General features: G+C 40.6%; 1 protein-coding gene across 1 annotated transcript; it reads left to right on the plus strand.

Moving 5' to 3' along the window:
• Nucleotides 1–392: 392 nt before the first annotated feature.
• Nucleotides 393–17,914, plus strand: LOC124863496 (eukaryotic peptide chain release factor GTP-binding subunit ERF3A). Its single transcript, XM_047357884.1, has 13 exons — nt 393–831; nt 8,152–8,394; nt 10,375–10,408; nt 10,490–10,567; nt 10,769–10,949; nt 11,178–11,332; nt 12,803–12,943; nt 13,027–13,120; nt 13,222–13,302; nt 14,908–15,081; nt 15,219–15,308; nt 15,395–15,563; nt 17,294–17,914. Exons 1-13 carry the CDS (start codon nt 639–641, stop codon nt 17,344–17,346), a joined length of 1,686 nt encoding a protein of 561 aa, XP_047213840.1. The 5' UTR covers nt 393–638; the 3' UTR covers nt 17,347–17,914.
• The last annotated feature ends 177 nt before the right edge of the window (nt 17,915–18,091 follow it).

The following is an 18,091-nucleotide window of genomic DNA, read 5'->3' on the forward strand; positions in this document are numbered from 1 at the left end:
CAGTTATGTCATACAGTGACCTTTGCTAGAGCAAGGTGAGCCATAGAGGGTGTCCAAATTTCTTTTTAAGCTTCTACCAAAATATAAGTTTATTTAACTGCTTTTGTTACGTTTAATTCCCAAAACATCAGCATACCATAATGTACATTTTGTGTAAAACAATTAGTGAACATATTTTTAACTAAGAAAATGTTACGACTAAGCACATTTTTCCTCAACTCAAACCTAAACGAATCTGCTGCGTTAAAAGGTCATATTCTACTGACTTTAACCTATTTTCTCTTGTTTTTCGGGGGATGTAGTTTGTTACTTTGAAATATATTCCGAGCTGAATGTATTCCGGTTGCTTATAGGACTTCAAATCCCAGCATTCTCCGCGCCGAGTACGTCGACTGAAGGGACGCAGTGGCTCACGCGGACTGTCTCTGGGAGTGCTGAGTCGATCCTGTTCTGAGGCGTCCGAACCGACACAGAGCGGCTGCTTTACTTCATGTGAACTGGGAACAACACCACACACTGTTCGGGGAAAGCTCTAACAGCTCAGCGGGACGCTGCTAACATTGGATTTAAGGTGGACATTCACGCGGACCAAGAACTGCGTAGATCTAATCTAACTCAGTCTGAATCCAAGACCCACGATGGATCCGAGAGACACTGCTCCTGATTCCTGGGAACAAGAGGACGATGTGGAGGCCACAGTCGACGGACAGCTTGAAACTGCGTTCACAACCTTGAATGTGAACGCTAAGCCGTTTGTACCCAATGTGAACGCAGCAGAATTTGTTCCGCCTTTTGCCATGCGATCGCCCTCAGAGAACATCGATGCTGCTGGTGAGTTCGCCCCAGTCACGTTGGCGTTAGCTGCTACGGCTAACGGCTAAATGTAGCCTGTAGCTTAGCGGCTGTTCGTTCAGACACGCGTCGGTTGGAACACGAAAAACCAGCTACCTGCTTTCCAGTGACGTGTTTTGTGATACACCTGGCGCTATGAAACTTTTCATTCGTGGTTATTTAGTTGTTAAACACACAGTTTAAAGAAACGTGAACTCAACCGGCACTTGGGCTTCACCCAACTGGCGGTAAACTACCGACCTGTTCGCTAGCTGGAGTGTTACTACTTCCCGCATGTGCTTGGGTCAAATGGCGTAAAACCAACAACAGTACTTAAAATAAAAGGTGCTGGCATGTTTGTCCCCATGTAACGTAATATTATTAACCAACATTCCGCTTATTGGACAGAAACCGGTGTGACGTGGATTTTCTAACGTGCTGTTGGTCAATGGTGGAATGAAATATGCGAGCACAGCTTGAAGGCAAGCCGGAGACCTGTCCTAGGTTTATTCCAGTTGTGGTCATTAGAAACTACGTCTCTATTATGGATGGTACACCTCGGTGTGGTTTTAAGACCCAAACATTTTCATCTACGAAATGAATCCGTTTGCCAGTGGGGTGGGTGGTGCTTTAATTATTGCTCTTCTTGACAACAATGATTCACACGAATCATCTACTTATACGTGGCTGTAAGGAAATGTTAAATGCCTCCAATAAATATAGACCAACAAAACGTTGCTTGGAGATATTATAGTTTGATCAGGAGCCATCTGTCACATTTCAAAAGGCAACTGGCCCAGATATCACAACAAGGTCAAATGGATCAGGTCTCATAATCAAAGCTTTCGTTTTCTGAAATTAATGAAATTAGCTAGAAATAAAAACTTTATTTTCTGTTTCATTCAGAACTTTGAGCTCTAACAAAAAACCTCCTGCATGTTTTTCCCTCTTTTGTGTTGTAATCAGTGTTTCCCCTAGGTATGGTGGTAGGGGTATACTGACACATAGTTTTCATGTTTCTATCAATAACAGCAATCAATCAAAATAACATAACAATTAACATAAACAAAATACAAAACACTCCTTCATGTATCTGTCCATGTATAGATCTACATATTTATCTTTCTGTTTTTATGTTTCTCTCTTTCTGTCCTCATCTATTTGTTCATCTCTATCTTTCTAGCCTTATCAATCGGTCTTCATCTATATCAGTGCGGACAGCTATTAGAATTCTTAATCAGGGCTTATTCAGCTGTTAAGAACTCGTTGAGTTTAAAATGTGTTTTGTGGACTTAGTTGAAATATACTTCTATATGATCAATCTTTAATAACATTTGTTTTGAAAACGATTCAAACAGATAAGATGCTCATTAACTGCAATGTTCTAAACTAAATCCACATTTGTTACGGTTTCATAGTTAAATCAGATGTTGAGATTAACAACTGAATAAGGAATCACGGCAAATGAATTATGGACAAAGTCTGAACATTGAGACTTTTTACAGTCTCTGATATTCAGTTTGAGTTTATTTGTTCACTTTCACCAGATGAACATGTGTTTAACATGTCAATGATGGAGAGAGAGCGAGCTGGACTTTATTCTGAAATCCTGCCTCCGTCCCTGTCGGGACCATTTAAAAGAGCCTCGTTTATAGATTTTATTTATTCAAATAAAGACGCGTTTTATTTGAAGTGTACGCTTAAAACACATGCCTGCAGTATCGGGTAAATTAGAGTTTTGACCCATACAAGCTTCCATACAGGGGCATCAACCACCATGGTTGGTTTCTCTTTTCCTCTCCGCTCCCAAGCGTTATTTAGAAAATTTACTTGACTGTTGAAGGAAGGGGGTCCGCCCTGCCCCTCCAATAAAACTGACGTTTCACTGTGTCCTCCACTTCCTTGTCTTCGTTTGTGCGTCTGTATGGTGCATCCTTACATCAAGTTTTAAATAGGCATCTTTCTCCCCCATGAGTTGGAACCAACATAGTTCCTCTACCGCAGTGGTAAATTGGTAATGTGTGCACACGTACAGACATTTAATAATTTATTACATGTTGCGATTTTCTTCAGGGTGCAGTGGTCCTGTTGGCGGGTGAGCGTCCCCTTAGATAATTCTAGGGGAAACTGGTAGTCCCTAGAGTACAAAAATTAGATTTCTTGAATTCAGCAAATCTGATACTGAAGTAAACCTGAAATTGATGTCGGCCAGGAAAAGTCTGAAGTCTGATTTTAGGGTGTATTCACACTTGCCACTTTTGGTCCCCCCCATCATTTCTGGCCATCATTTCTGTCCAATGGGAGCCATGATCATCACCCGTGTGGCGTTGTTTACCAGTAATAGTTCACTTGCAAAAAGTACAATGTGAAAACAAACCGCACCAAACAAAAAAATAGAGTCCGCTTTTGCTCCGGACCAAACAAGCGGACCAAAAGTCTTTCCTGATGTGAATACACCCTTAATTTCATGCCCATAGACAAACCATCTTGTACTCATGTACCTACCTAACCATTGTGTATCAATACATTTTTCTTGGTTTGAGGACATATTTTCATGAACTGTTGAAGAAAAGTCCTCAAATATTGAGGATAATTTTATTCATTTATCTGTAATTATTTGAAGAATTAGTTTGACATACCATTAACATTTTAGTTCTGATCCCCATTTACGACAGTTAATTCTTCGGAAATATGACGGAGTATGACCCCTGATCGAGCCAGACTAACTGATGGCCTGTAGATAATATTGGAGTCATCTAGCCACATTTTGTGACAATAAACAGAGTAGCTTATGGAAAATCATAAGTTGTCCAAATGGTTACAACCTATCCCCCTGGCAGGTATGAGCTAATAAACAGTGGGTACCAGATGTCCTGTTGAGGACGGCTCCTTTTGTACCCAGAGAAGTTGGGTCCGAAATGACCTGAACGGCGAAGTAAAAAATGGCCAAAGAAGTAAAATGGCCCCGAGCTGTTGGACAAACAGGTCACTGTTTTCAATTCAGTTTTATTTCTATAGCACCAATTCACAACACATGTCGTCTCAAGGTTCTTCACAACAGTCAGGTTCATACATTCCTATTAATCGTAATCATTGAACAGTTCAGTCAGATTCAGTTATTTATTCAAATTGGATAAAAAGTTTTTCTATCTAAGGAAACCCAGCAGATTGCATCCAGTCAGTGACTTGCAGCATTCACTCCTCCTGGATGAGCATGTAGAGACAGTGGACAGTCACTGGTGTTGACTTTGCAGCAATCCCTCATACTGAGCAAGCATGTAGCGACAGTGGAGAGGAAAAACTCCCTTTTAACAGGAAGAAACCTCCAGCAGAACCAGAACCAGGCTCAGTGTGAGCGGCCATCTGCCACGACCGACTGGGGGTTTTCTGAGCTCAGCATAGGGTGGACTTAGTGGGCTGCTCCCAGAACACAAATAAGATGTTTGGCTGTTAATTTTAGCTTCACTCAATATAAAAATTAATATTTTCCATCAGTTCTGAAAGAGAGCAGAATAAATACACCACCTTTATAATAATCCAGACATGAACTTGTTTTTTTTTTTCACTTGTCAATGAAAAAATCTCCTCATGGATGTTTCAGAAAGTACTGGTCTGTACAAAGCTTGTGTCAGAGTGGGTTCTGCATGTGCCATGTTGATGCTGCATTCCTCATTGTTGTGACATGAGCAGACTTGTACTAAACCCACAGGATTAGTGGAGCCTACAGTGACAGGACACTATGTCATACAGCATTGCAGTCAGAACTATAGTGGTTGTCACGTTCAACAACATGCATCAGGTTTTACTTCCATGAAACCCTATAGAAACTATAAATGCATGGGTGCTGCTTTTTCCACTCAGGTGCTTCCATTGGTAGCTTTGGGCTGGTGCCAGATGTTTTTCATTGAATGCTTTACATTTATCTTAGTCCTACATTCTCTGACTGTCTAATCTCACAGTGCTGGTGCTTGTTATAAAGTCAGATAAACCCAATTAGGGCTGCGGCTAACGATTATTTTAGGAATCGAGTATTAGATCAACCATTCTGACAATCAAGTAACCGGATAAAAAATTGGCACATTCTGCAGATTTTTCATTTAACTACTTGAGCTTATTTTGTGAGTAATGGAAATATCTGATGGAGAAGATGCAAGTAAACAATCTAATTCCTTCACAAAAAATCATAATGTTTTGCTTTAAATGAAACAACAGCTTGACAGCATAGCATATTTATTGTACATCTGAATATTTTTACAAAAGTATGCATCTGCACCTAAAAAAACATCAAGATTTCAGAAGCTCAGTCCTTTCTTGTTGACCTAACATCTCCAAAGTGCCAGTTGCCTCTAGTGAAAAGGGTCAAAGTGTCAGTTGTATATTGCATTCTGGATCTTTAGAGATCTTTTAACATCAAAACCATGTTATCCTAATAAAATAGAAGCCACCTTGTGTACTTATGTGCCACGATACACTCTTCTTGTTTTTTATAGTGCAAAAACGTACAAATAAGACATAATGACCCATATCAAAATGTAAACAGCTTATTGAAATCCAAGCATATTAAACCCTACCATTTATATATCAAACCTCACTTTGTGTCCTGTTCTGCAGATAGTGATGGGAAGTTTGGCTCTTTTTCTGAGCTCCCAAAGAAGAGCCATTGTTTTGACTCCTGAACAGCCGTTAGAAATCTTCTGAAGCTTTATATTCTACCTTAACCTTTCCAAAGTTAATGGTTTGTGTTAAAAACCGCTTTGTGTTAAGTGTTTTTATGAGAAGCCCTATACTTGTCTAATGTTGTGGATTTATTCAGTTACAAAACTTGGTTTTGTTTAGTATTTTGTTGCACAAATCCACAAAAGAGAGCTAGAACCAAACTGTCCTTTAACTGCACTGTAGGATAGACAGTTATGTCTCTGCAGGTTTTTGGTGGAACCTGCTCTTAATTATTTTTCTTTTTGCATTGATGGCACTCTGCTTTGTTGTTCCCAGTGTCTTTATACTGCAGCCAGATGGTGCTTCGCTTTCAGGTGTCACTCATGGTTATGCTACTCGACAACACAACGCACTCCTCACCACTGTCTCACTCGCAGTGGAGCATCTGCCCCCCTCTATGTTTTCAGACAATAGTATGATCCTATATTGTCACCTGTGATAGGCCACCATGCTGGCCAATCAAAACAAAGTTCTGCTGTGAGCAGAGCTGTGGCTAAACATGGAGAGCTAAGTAGTGGTAGGAGAACACTGGAAGCTCTGACGCAGTATTTGTCTGTGTAGCTCCGACTTTATACAGTGATAGGCTTATAGGCACAAAGAGTGATATTTCAAGGGTTAGGATTCATTGGAATGTATGAACCTGACTTGTGAAGAGCCTTGAGACAACATGTGTTGTGAATTGGCGCTATATAAATAAACTGAATTGAATTGAATTTGTTCCTACTGCCTTTATTGTTAGTGTGATTAATTGTGCTCACATTTTAAGCCCATATGGATTATCCCTACAACCAACTGAGTAGGACAGGCAAAATCTTTGATCATATAAAGAACAACCTACTGATTATAAAGCATTAATAAAAACCTTTTAACATTCACACACTCGAGTCTTTAGTCTGTTTTGGTGCACAGTACAACTGAGGCCCTGTTTACACGACAACGTTTTCTGGTGAAAACGGAGAAGTTTAGTTGTTTCTACTGCCGTCTACATGACATTGGCGTACGTTTGCAGTATTAATGGCTTAATTTGAGAACGCCTTCCAGAGTGCAGCGGTTTGAAAACGTCCTGGTCTCTGTTATCGTGTAGACGGGGAAAAACTGCATCTCCCTGTATGGGGAGGCCCTGGCTCATGTGTAGTATGACTGAAATCAGTAGAAATAATGCACAGGCATTCAATATAAAAGCTGCCCACCAGTTTAAAGCCCACTGAAAAAGAATAGATCAACATTGACAATAGCGGATTGGAGAGTACTTATTTGTGTTGCTGACTCCTTTGATCTATTCATGTTTCTCCAACAAAGTGCTCATTTCCTCCTGTTTTGTATGAAGTGTTTCCACATGTTGAGTTTCAAAGAACATAATGCATACCTACTATTGGCGTGGCGGTGGAATTATACCATCTTCATGTCTCTACTGTTGCTAGTTGTAGTTAGTGATGGGTACCGAATATTATAGGTGCCTACCGAATTCCATCAGTACTACCGAGTACCAATTCACATAAAATCAACCTGTACCATGTTTCAGTACCTAAACGCATCATTGTGACACTCAGGGAATGGAAGAGTGAGCGATTTTCCATGGCAGACATGAACACCGCATTGCACACGCAAGAGCGTAATGACGTCAGTAGCTGCTGCTACAGTCAAAAAAGCATGTCTGACAGAAAGCGCTCAAAAGTATGGCTTCAGTTTTCAAAATGCGATGCAGATTACGCTTACTGCAATATTTTTGATGCGAAGTGCAAGGCCAGCGGCAGGAATACTAGTAATCTGAGGAAGGACCTGGTTCAAAACAAGATTATTCTCAGGGGTGAAGAGACAAGACTGAATTTTCATCAGCCTCAGATCTATGACTACAACTCGTGCATTCGGCACCATTAGCACGCTTGCATCCATTAAAGACTCACCATCTGCAGCCAGCAGCATGGGAGAAGAACTGAAACAACTGAGATGTTACAATACAAACATCTGGACGTTGTGTTGATATATTTATTAAAGTTTAGATATTGAGAAATAAATGTTATATTAAAATATTTTGAGATTAACATGAATAACATTTATTACCACATAAACACACACAAAAGTACCAAAAACGTACCGTTGAGTACCGATTACTGGGTATCAGTTCAAATGTGAAGGGTACCCATCGCTAGTTGTAGTTAAATGGTTGTGTAGACGTGTTAACAGGAACTTCTGTCACATTCATTAGGAGTGTTTCTGTTTCACCACCAGCTGTGTTATATGCTGATGAATCCATTTAGTTTATCATAAATAACAGTTGTGCTGAAATGTATTGCTCTAAACTAATACATGTGTAAATAATTCCTGACTACAAATTAGTACCACTATCAGTTTAATCTTTCTGCTTTCATTGTTATTTATAGTCAGTTTGGGAAATGTTTGAGAGCTGGATGTATATTTAAATTGAGTTACTAAACGGCTTCTTGTTTTAAGAAATATTTGTTAAAAGTTTATTCTAGCTTTCAGTCCAAACCAAACCAGGTCCATGTTAATTATCTTTAGCTGCTGTTTGCCTAAATGAGTCACAATAAGTATTTGAGAACTGACGTTTTATCCCTGACTCAATGACATTCTGTGGTTGTAAAGTTCCTGTAGAGAACGGTGACACAGAGATGACAGCAGAGGAGCCATGGGACCAGAAAGATGAAGAGCCAACCGAAGAAGAGCCGGGAGGCGGTGACCGGGGACCAGGGGAGTCGGCTACGCCGGAGGACACAGCCCCTGAAATGATGGAGGAGGAGGAGGAAGTGTTAGTGCCAAAGGTTCCACCTGTACAGCCAGATGCCCCCAAGAAGGAACACATCAACGTTGTGTTCATCGGACATGTAGGTCAGTGCTGATACCTGTTCATTACATTCATTGTTTGTGGAGGAAGTGATTATCTAGAGGAATATTGAAGACAGAAATATTACATTCAAAACTAAAGTTTTCTTGTTGAGTACATTTTAAAGTGTGTGTGTGGGAATAGATAGGATGATCTTGGTTATATACGTCTGTTAGAAGCTGCCATGAAAAGAACTTTGTGTTAGAGCAGCACCAGATATCACAGATTTATCGTTATTCCAATATCCCTGTAAACAATATTCATGAAACTAAATGGTAGATAATTATTGCAGCTGCAACTTTTTCATACTAGCCTGACGTTAAATGAATGAAGTCACATTTTTCCTGTAGCTGGATGTGCTCATTACATGGGGTCTGTTAGCTATGAAGCCAGAATGGAAAGACAGCAGCACTATTTAATAGTGTATTTATTTCAGATGTTATCACAACCAATATTATCACTTGATTTCCCAACATTGCAGCTCTATTTGGTATCATCTCGTCTATTAAAAGTGATTTAGTTGCAACGTGGCTGTAGTCCCTTACCAACCCTAAACCGCTTTGGTTTAGTTAGAAAAAGTACACTACTGGTCAAACGTTTTAGATGCAGTTCTCACTTAATGGGTCTCTTTATTTTCATGACTATTTAAATTGTAGATTCTCACCAAAGGGAACAAAACTGGGACTGAAAACACATGGAATTATATAGTTATCAAGAAATGTGAAATAACTCTAAACATTTTTATATTTTAGATTCTTCCCTTTGCTCTCTTGGCGTTCTCTCCATGAGCTTCATGAGGTGGTCATCTGAAATGGTTTCCAAAGAGTCTTGAAAGAACTTTCCAGAGGTTCATTGAGAGAAGGTCAAAGGTTAATATTTCAGTCATTACAGCAAAGGACGGCTACTTTAAGGAATCTGAAATATAAAACATATTTAATGTTCTTTTACAACATTTTCTTTGCTACATAAATCCATATGTGTTCATTCAGTTTTGATGCCTTCAGTGAGAATCTACATACAATATAAATAGATATAAACGGTTGCGGTTGCAGCTTGTTGTTTCTAAATAACTCCATTTGCTGTCAAACATCAACCTGTAATTACAGGTACATCTCTACAACTTGGAATATTAGGGGAAAGTTGAATCCACACAGGGTAAAATAAATCACGTCTTTACTTTTTGTCATTTGGATGATCAGCACCCTACTACTCGCTGCACCCATCTGAGTAACATATACCAGACGTGGGGGATTTTTACTCTGTGGGGCTTGGTTCAATGTTCCAGTTGACCAACACACACTGCATTGAATAGCAGCAACATCGTCCCGCATTCTTCCTACAATCAGCATATTTCTCAGATCAGACACACTAGGGGATCTTCTGCTGTCTCTGCACTTGCTGCATCTGCTAATTGTTCTTCTGCTGCTGTCTTTTGTGTCAAATCACTACTTCATCTCAAACTCCGTCCTCAATCCTATTTTTACCTTTACCATCCGTGTATGTTAAAGGTTTGTGACTACCTCCCGGTGGGTAGACTCCAGCCCTCCGTTCCGTGTCGGGATCTTTCAGCTGATCCTGAGGCGTAAAGAACATGTTTGTCATGGATTGAAAGAGTGATCTCAAACACCCAGAGAAGACTTGGACACTTTCTACAGAATCTCATTAGGACTTTAAACCGTAGCAACAGTTTGATGGAAGAACTAACCTTGTAAGATCTTGGTGAACAGTAACTGGGCCATGTCCGATGCAGACGCTGTTGTACAGGAAACACTCAGTGGTGTGTTTTCATGATAAATGCCTGCTTGTCTCCAGCATGTAGAGCGTTCATGTTGAGACCATGAACAGCTCACTGGCATGAAGGAATAATGGATGATTTGATGTGGGTGTGTGTGGCTTGTTTCTGACCTTCTCTAGTTACATTTAGTTATAGTGAAATAAGCTGTTGATATGATGGAGTCTTAAGGATTTTTTGTGGCTTTTCTCAGATGCTGGAAAGTCCACCATTGGAGGACAAATCATGTAAGTAGTCTTCTGTATTACAAGTGAGGTGTTAGTTAGAACATCAGGGATTAGCTGTGACAGCCCCCCTCTCTCTAACAGGTATCTAACGGGCATGGTGGACAAGAGGACCTTAGAGAAGTACGAGAGAGAAGCAAAGGAGAAGAACAGAGAAACCTGGTTAGTGGACTGGTTGCTTACAGATGGTCTTTATTTGCTCTGTCATCAGAAATGTTCCTTGCAAACTAAATTACAACCATTTGGTTCCTTTGGGGCTTGGTCTGATTTTATCAAGGCAAATGTCAATGTAGCTCATGGTGAAGGTATTATGTGAAGAGCAGACCGTAGAAAGGTCAGGATCTTCCATCTGTTTGTCTCCAGGTATCTGTCTTGGGCTTTGGACACCAATCAGGAGGAGAGGGACAAGGGGAAGACTGTGGAGGTGGGCCGAGCATACTTTGAGACAGAAAAAAAGCACTTTACTATCTTAGATGCTCCAGGCCACAAAAGCTTTGTGCCGAACATGATTGGTGGCGCATCACAAGCCGACCTGGCTGTTCTGGTGAGTAACAAACCATTCACTCAGAACCGAATCAATGGTACCCTTCAATAGAACTTTTAAGAAATAAATATCTATACCCAAACATGATTAGTGAGCTGTTGCACTGAAATGCTAAACTCTCTATAAATATATATGAATATATGAAGCCATGAATCTTTTTTCAATGTGTTTTTTCTTGAAAAGAAGCCTTTTTAATAGTGATTAATGGTGAGTACTCTGTTCCCACAGGTGATCTCTGCCAGGAAAGGTGAGTTTGAAACGGGTTTTGAGAAGGGTGGACAGACGCGGGAGCACGCCATGCTGGCTAAAACAGCCGGAGTCAAGCACCTGATAGTTCTGGTGAATAAGATGGATGACCCTACTGTCAACTGGAGTCTGGAGAGGTGGGTACAATGAAAATGTGGCAAGGTTTACCATTGATAACAGACGCTCTTGTAGTTGGATGCTTTTTAGATTTGTTTGAATGTTTCTTTTTGTTTATGACAAGATCCACAGTCTTAATTGTACGTTCACACGTATATTAAACAGCTGTGATCCACAGGATGCTGCACAGTCTTACAGTTGGTAGCACTGTTGCCCTCAAGTAAGGAGGCCTTAACCCCCCCAAGGGCCAAAAAGCAAGCATGTACTGGTCATTATAAAATTACCCAAGGTGTGTGTGGAAATTTAAAGACAACATGGTTTCTGCAGCAACTTGCTAACAATGATACATAATTGTAGTTTCCACCTCTTCATCACTTAGTAGTAGAAGTAGTAGTGTGTGCATTAAAGGGAAGCTGCTGCTAGCAGCCAGTCAGTTGTTTTATGGTAGAGCTCTTATAGTTTAAATCGTTAGTCTCTGTACACTGAGTACTGTAAAGGAACACAGTGGCATTACTAAGACTTTTATCGCTGAAATAATTGAAATAACAACTAACGATTATTTTGATGATCGATTATTGGATAACAAAAGATGATTAATAGGAGATTTTTTTTAATTTACAGAATTTGAACCAGGTGGGATCTAAAGCTATGCCACTGGAGAGGTTCTGGATAGAGCATATATACAGACAAAGGTTTTTTGTCCTAAATGAAAAATGTGTACATTTTTCCACAATTTTGGCCTAAACACTGCTCTGAGTGGGTTGTTCTATTTTACAGTGTATACTCCATTAATGATTATTCGATTACTAAATTAGTTGACAATTATTTAAATCATCGATGAATCTGATTCTTTCAGCCCTCGTGCCACGGCTAAGTTATTAACTGAATAATGATAAAGTGATTGGGATATTCTGGAAACATCTGCATTCCTGTTTAGTTCTGTCATATTCTGAGCCTGCAGTCCCGGGTTCGATTCCCAACCCAGGTACCACTGTGTGAAATAGTTTGACATCATTCCGTGTCGTTTTTGCTTAATGAATGAAAATGGGGTCCCTAGTTTCTATGGTTAAGACATAACTCCTCAGTGTGACAGACCTGCTCACTGGAACGGATCAGTGTTAAGTTATCGGAGTTCTGCTCGCCGTTGAGTTTCTCTTGGTTCAGTGTCTCCACAGAACTGGGCTACAGTGACTAAAAAGATTCTTAAAAAGCTCATCTTCGTCTGAACCCACTTAAAGTTTAGATGTGTTTACTTGTTTCTGTTTCTACATATTTGTTTTGTGGTTATAAAGAATGAGGGACAACACCTTGAACCTTCTGTGAGATTGAGCCGTGTACTCTAACTGGGTTTTTGTTTCAGCCTTAGGAAGACGGCAGGTGTGCCAGGAACTAACTGTTACCCTCCGCTTTTACTGTTCACTCTCTGTTTACCTCCAAAGCAACTGTTTGGACCACTTTGGTTACTACCGTCATGTCTTCTGAACTGCTAGGTATGAAGAGTGTAAAGAGAAACTAGTGCCATTTTTGAAGAAAGTGGGCTTCAACCCGAAGAAAGACATTCACTTCATGCCTTGTTCTGGGCTAACAGGAGCCAACCTGAAGGAATCCACCGACCTGTGTCCCTGGTATACGTAAGTGCATTCATTTTCATTAGCGGTTTCCCCAAAGTCATCAGTCTATCCTCTGCTAACCTTGCTTTTATCTGGCAATATAGAGGTTTGCCCTTCATTCCCCACTTGGATAGTCTGCCAAATTTCAACAGATCAAGTGATGGTCCAGTCAGGTTGCCCATCGTAGACAAATACAAGGTACAAATGTTTTTTATCTTGTGAACATTGTATGATGAAACGTTGCTTCTGGTTTTCATGGACTGAAACTCGGTTGCTCTTCTATCGATCTGTCTCATCAGGACATGGGGACCGTGGTTCTCGGCAAGCTGGAGTCTGGCTCCATCAGTAAAGCACAACAGCTGGTCATGATGCCGAACAGGGTAAGCTTATCCCATCAGTTTTATGGCTGATTTGCAACCTGTGATTATTTTACAGCTCTGAGCAGCTGAGATGGTAATTCTAATTTCTGGATGAAATTATTAAAAATGTTTTCCCAGCTTTCCTTCCATGAGCAACACTGATTTGAAATGGGAGCAGAGGTGAAATCAGTCAGTGTCGGAGCAGTTGCTGTCAAACACAATCAGTGTCTGTGTTCCTTGTAGAGTATGAACTCTGAGACTGAATCCATCACATTCAATAACAGAGCAGCTTTGCTGTAATTCAGCTGCTGTTTTCTGCTGAAGTTTCACTTTTTGCTTTCAGTTCAGTTTATTTACACAGTCGTCTTCCAACAGATCCAATTTATATGATGAAATGTACAATCAGTTATATCATATAAACAGATTCAAGAATCAGTTTGATCGTGGTTTTTAAAAAAGAAATCAGATAAAGTTCAGTTTGTTACTACCAGGGCTGCAGATTTACTCATGGTGCTATAACAGTGTGTAGAGTTTTCTATATGGAGAACAGCTTGGACAAACACTGTAAACAGACAACAGGTATGCCAGGAACAATAAATGTAAGCTAATCAATTAGGAACAATGCATTCAGGCTTTATGCCAGTAATATATTTGTTGACACAGCATAAAAAGGTAAAGAGATAGCAACGTTCGTGAAGTCATTAAGAAACAAGAACAAAGTGACGTAATCAGGTCTATTAGCTATGAACCCAAATCAGAAAAACATGAGCACCTTTCAGTTCTTTATGACGAGTAATGTCATTACCACAACATTTCTCAATGTCATCACATAACACGGGTTTCCTGACGTCACGCAGTTGTAGTACCTATACATGAGACATGAAGGAAGGGTCCCTAGTTTCTATGGTTAAGACAGACCCCCTCGGTGTGCCAGACCGGCTCACTTGAATGGCACGGTCTTAAGTTATCTAGGTGGGACGTGGTAAGGCGTATTGTGTCACCTCTTGTTTTCACTGTTGCACTCGATGGATTGTTTGGTGTGTGAAGGCCTTATGGATTTGATCTGACTTCTATTTGCTGAGACATCTCTGACCTATTCTAACACATAACCACATTAAAACATATTTTCTGTTGCTGCACTTAATGTTTGGGGACCCTCTGTGTTGTACATGTGGTAAGGGGTCGCTAGCTTAGTGTTAGCTGTAGCTCCACCATGGCTACCCGTCTTGTTGTTTCTCTGTCTCTCTCCAAGTCTCCTCTTTCCTCTCTGTGTCAGATGTTCAGTTTCTCCTCTGCCTCCTTTAGTGATAATGGTACATATAATAAATGTAGCATTTTTGTAGCTTTGGAGGCGAGTGTGTCGGAATTACAGGCCAGGCAGAAAACCAGCAGGTAGCTGAGGTCCCTTAGCCAGCACGGAGCCACCAAGGGTAGCTCCCAGTAGCAGTGCTGAAGCAGAGCCCACGCAGCCGGGACCTAAGACTATGGTCAAAACAAATCAATCTAATTTCTGACATTATGAATGGATGATATTTACCTCGTAGCCCACTGTTCTAAGCCTTAAAAACTTGCATCATTGCATCACTTGTCTTAGTCCCTGTTTCTGGATCTGCTTTCTTCACACAGCATGTGGTGGAGGTATTGAGTCTCCTATCAGATGATGTGGAGACAGATGATGCTGAACCTGGTGAAAACCTCAAGCTGCGACTGAAGGGCATCGAGGAGGAGGAGATCCTGCCTGGCTTTATTCTGTGTAATTCTGACAGCCTTTGTCATTCAGGGCGCACCTTCGACGCCCAGGTAAGTCCACCCATCAGTGCTTCAGCAGCACATCATCTTCCACCCCGTTCAGTAAAATGCCACTGAGGAACTGAGCTTGTTATAGATGTGATTGTTTGAATGTGGCTTGTACTGATCATTTCTTCCTTTCTCCACAGATTGTCATCATTGAACACAAATCTATCATCTGTCCTGGTTACAACGCGGTCCTTCACATTCACACATGCATTGAAGAAGTTCAAATTACAGTAAGACTCAGAGTTCAACCAATATGCTCCTGGTATCAATCTCCATCTGAACCTTATCTGTCTGCTAACACCTGTTTCCTTTGCAGGCCTTAATCTGTCTAGTGGACAAGAAGACAGGAGAAAAGAGTAAGACGCGGCCACGGTTTGTCAAGCAGGACCAGGTCTGCATTGCTCGTTTGCGCACAGCAGGAACCATTTGCCTCGAGACCTTTAAAGAGTTTCCTCAGATGGGACGGTTTACCTTACGAGATGAAGGTGAGGCACCTCCACCTGGTGGTGGGTGAAGGCCATATTTAATTTAAATCTTATCTAGCAAGAACATTTGCATTGGAACCACCAACATCAATGTATTCTGTTGGGAATTTATGTGATGGTCCAACATTAAGTAAACTCGAGTTTGTATTTTCACACCCCTAAATAACATCTATTGAAACTGACTGGCCGTAGGTGGGCACCAGTTTAATCTCCATATGAACACTGCTGCTCTGTGAAAGTCTCAGATCAGAGAAGCAACAGAGAAGACCCATGGTACCTCAGGAGGACCTGCACAGATCCACAACTTAGAAGGGAGATTATGTTGATATGACAATTATTAGCAGTGCTCTCCACAAATCTGGGCCTGTATTCACAAAGAATCCTGACTAAAAGACGCTCCTGGTGACGTGATTCTAAGAAAAATCTTAGAATTTCTTGAATTCTAAGATTCTCTGTTTGTTTTTTTTTTTAGAATTTTCTCTCAGTAAGATAAAAGTTATTCACGAAGCATCTCAGGCCTTAAGAGATGTTAGGAGGAGGACTTTTAGAGATAAGAGTGTCTTAAGCAGAGAAGATGGTGGAAAGACAGAGAGAGAGGAGAGATATTCAACGAACAATCAACTGAATTAATAAAACGCTACCGGCTCAATAGCTCGGGGATTAAAGGTGAACCTCTGGTAAGGTTATATTAGGAAGGATAAATAAATAATAGAAATTACAATCAAAAAACATGAATAAAAAGTAAACAACATCACACCCAACAACGGGGTCAACCACCCTGTCTCACTAAGATAGGAATTTCTGTTGTCTCCTCGCTCAGAGTTGCTCTCAGGAGAGAACCGAGTCACTCTTAAGCTAGGAATCCTTGGCAGGAATTTTTAGGCTAAGATCGGAGCTCTCTGACAGGACTCAGAGAATCTTTGTGAATATGGACCCTTGTCTTTATGAAAGACTGCCAAGAAGGTAATTGTTGATACAAAGTCAGATGAAATTCATTTATGGGATGCAGCACACACCTAGAAGAAGAAGGTGCTCTCGTCAGACCAACGCCAGCTACCATTTAAAAATAAAAATAAAAAAATGCTGTGTGTGGTACAAAGCACATCACTCTTAAAGACCATCCTCGCAGTGAAACAGAGGTGGTAGCATTGTGCTTTTCTTTAGCAGAAACGGGGAAGCTGGTCAGATGGGTAGATGGAGTTAAATCCAGGACCATCCTGCAAGAAAACTGAGGCTGCAGAAGACTTGAGACTGGGGTGGAGGTTTACCTTCCTGCAGGAAAACCACCCTAAACATTCAATGGAATGGTTTATGTCAAAACATGTGCATGTGTTAGAATGGCCTAGTCAAAGTCTAAAGCTACATCTGAGAATGTGTGGCAAGTCTTGAAAATGTATTTATTAAGAATGAGCAGGAGCTCCTTGTCTGGTGATGTGCAACGCAGATGGAGACCTTCTCCAGTTGACCTGGGGTTATTTTAATGGAAGGGGTTCTCCACTGAGGCTGAATGCAGATGCAGACCACACTTTACAGATTATTTACCTTCCTCTACACAAATATGTGCATTCTGTGTTGGTCTAGTGCATTACATCCCAATAACATATTCAAGATTCTGGTATTAATGTTTTAAAGGTATTAAACTCAATGGTGGAGAATAAAACTGGATTCTGACACAATGCTAAAACCATCTGAACAAGAAGCTGATAGTTTTGGTTGTGTGTTTTCATCAGGTAAGACCATCGCCATCGGGAAGGTTCTGAAGCTGGTGGCTGAGCGGGACTGAAGAGGACCGAGATGTCTTGAGTCTTTGTGTTAAGGATCTGGCAGAATTCGGTCACAAACTGCCTCCATCTTCAGTGGTGAAAGCACCTTCCTGTCACGCTCCCTCTGTGCGTGTTGAAGATCAGCTTTGGAAAAATCAACTTGTGAAAAAGAAACCTGTTTTTAAACAAAAGACAAAGAATGATTACCACAGGAGTCAGCTTTCTCATATTGAGAGCTCTGTTATGCCATTCTGGGTTAGCCCCTCCTTCACTCTCCCATTCCTATTACATTACATGAGTTTTTTTCATTTGGCTTTTTATTTTATTTTTTTTGCTGTCATCGATGACTCTCAGAGGGCAGAACTTCTATCCATAAACACACACGGACCAGGATTTTGCCAATGAAAGCAAATGATATTCTTTGAAAGAACTTGACCATTTGAAAGCAGAAGTGTATCTTGGTTGTATGTTCCCTTTGCTTTTACCCAGTTTTGGTTTCTCAGGCGTTCTGGCTGTGTGCTTGAGCGTTGATCAAATGTTATTAAAGCAACCAACTGTTCCAATAAAACATTAATTGGGAAAACAAAAGTGTTTGTCAGAGCTCACTCCAGTAGCCTGCTGTCTGTCACCTTCCACATCTTTCAGAGGAGGAGAAGCTGCTGGTTCATATTCTTGCTAACACATTTCAAGAATAATTGGTTGATTAATACCCTTTAATGCACACGAATCATTACAACAGACAACTTCTTAAAAGTTTGTCAGTGT

The sequence above is a fragment of the Girardinichthys multiradiatus genome, chromosome X (genome assembly GCF_021462225.1).
Source record: "Girardinichthys multiradiatus isolate DD_20200921_A chromosome X, DD_fGirMul_XY1, whole genome shotgun sequence".
NCBI lineage: Eukaryota > Metazoa > Chordata > Actinopteri > Cyprinodontiformes > Goodeidae > Girardinichthys > Girardinichthys multiradiatus.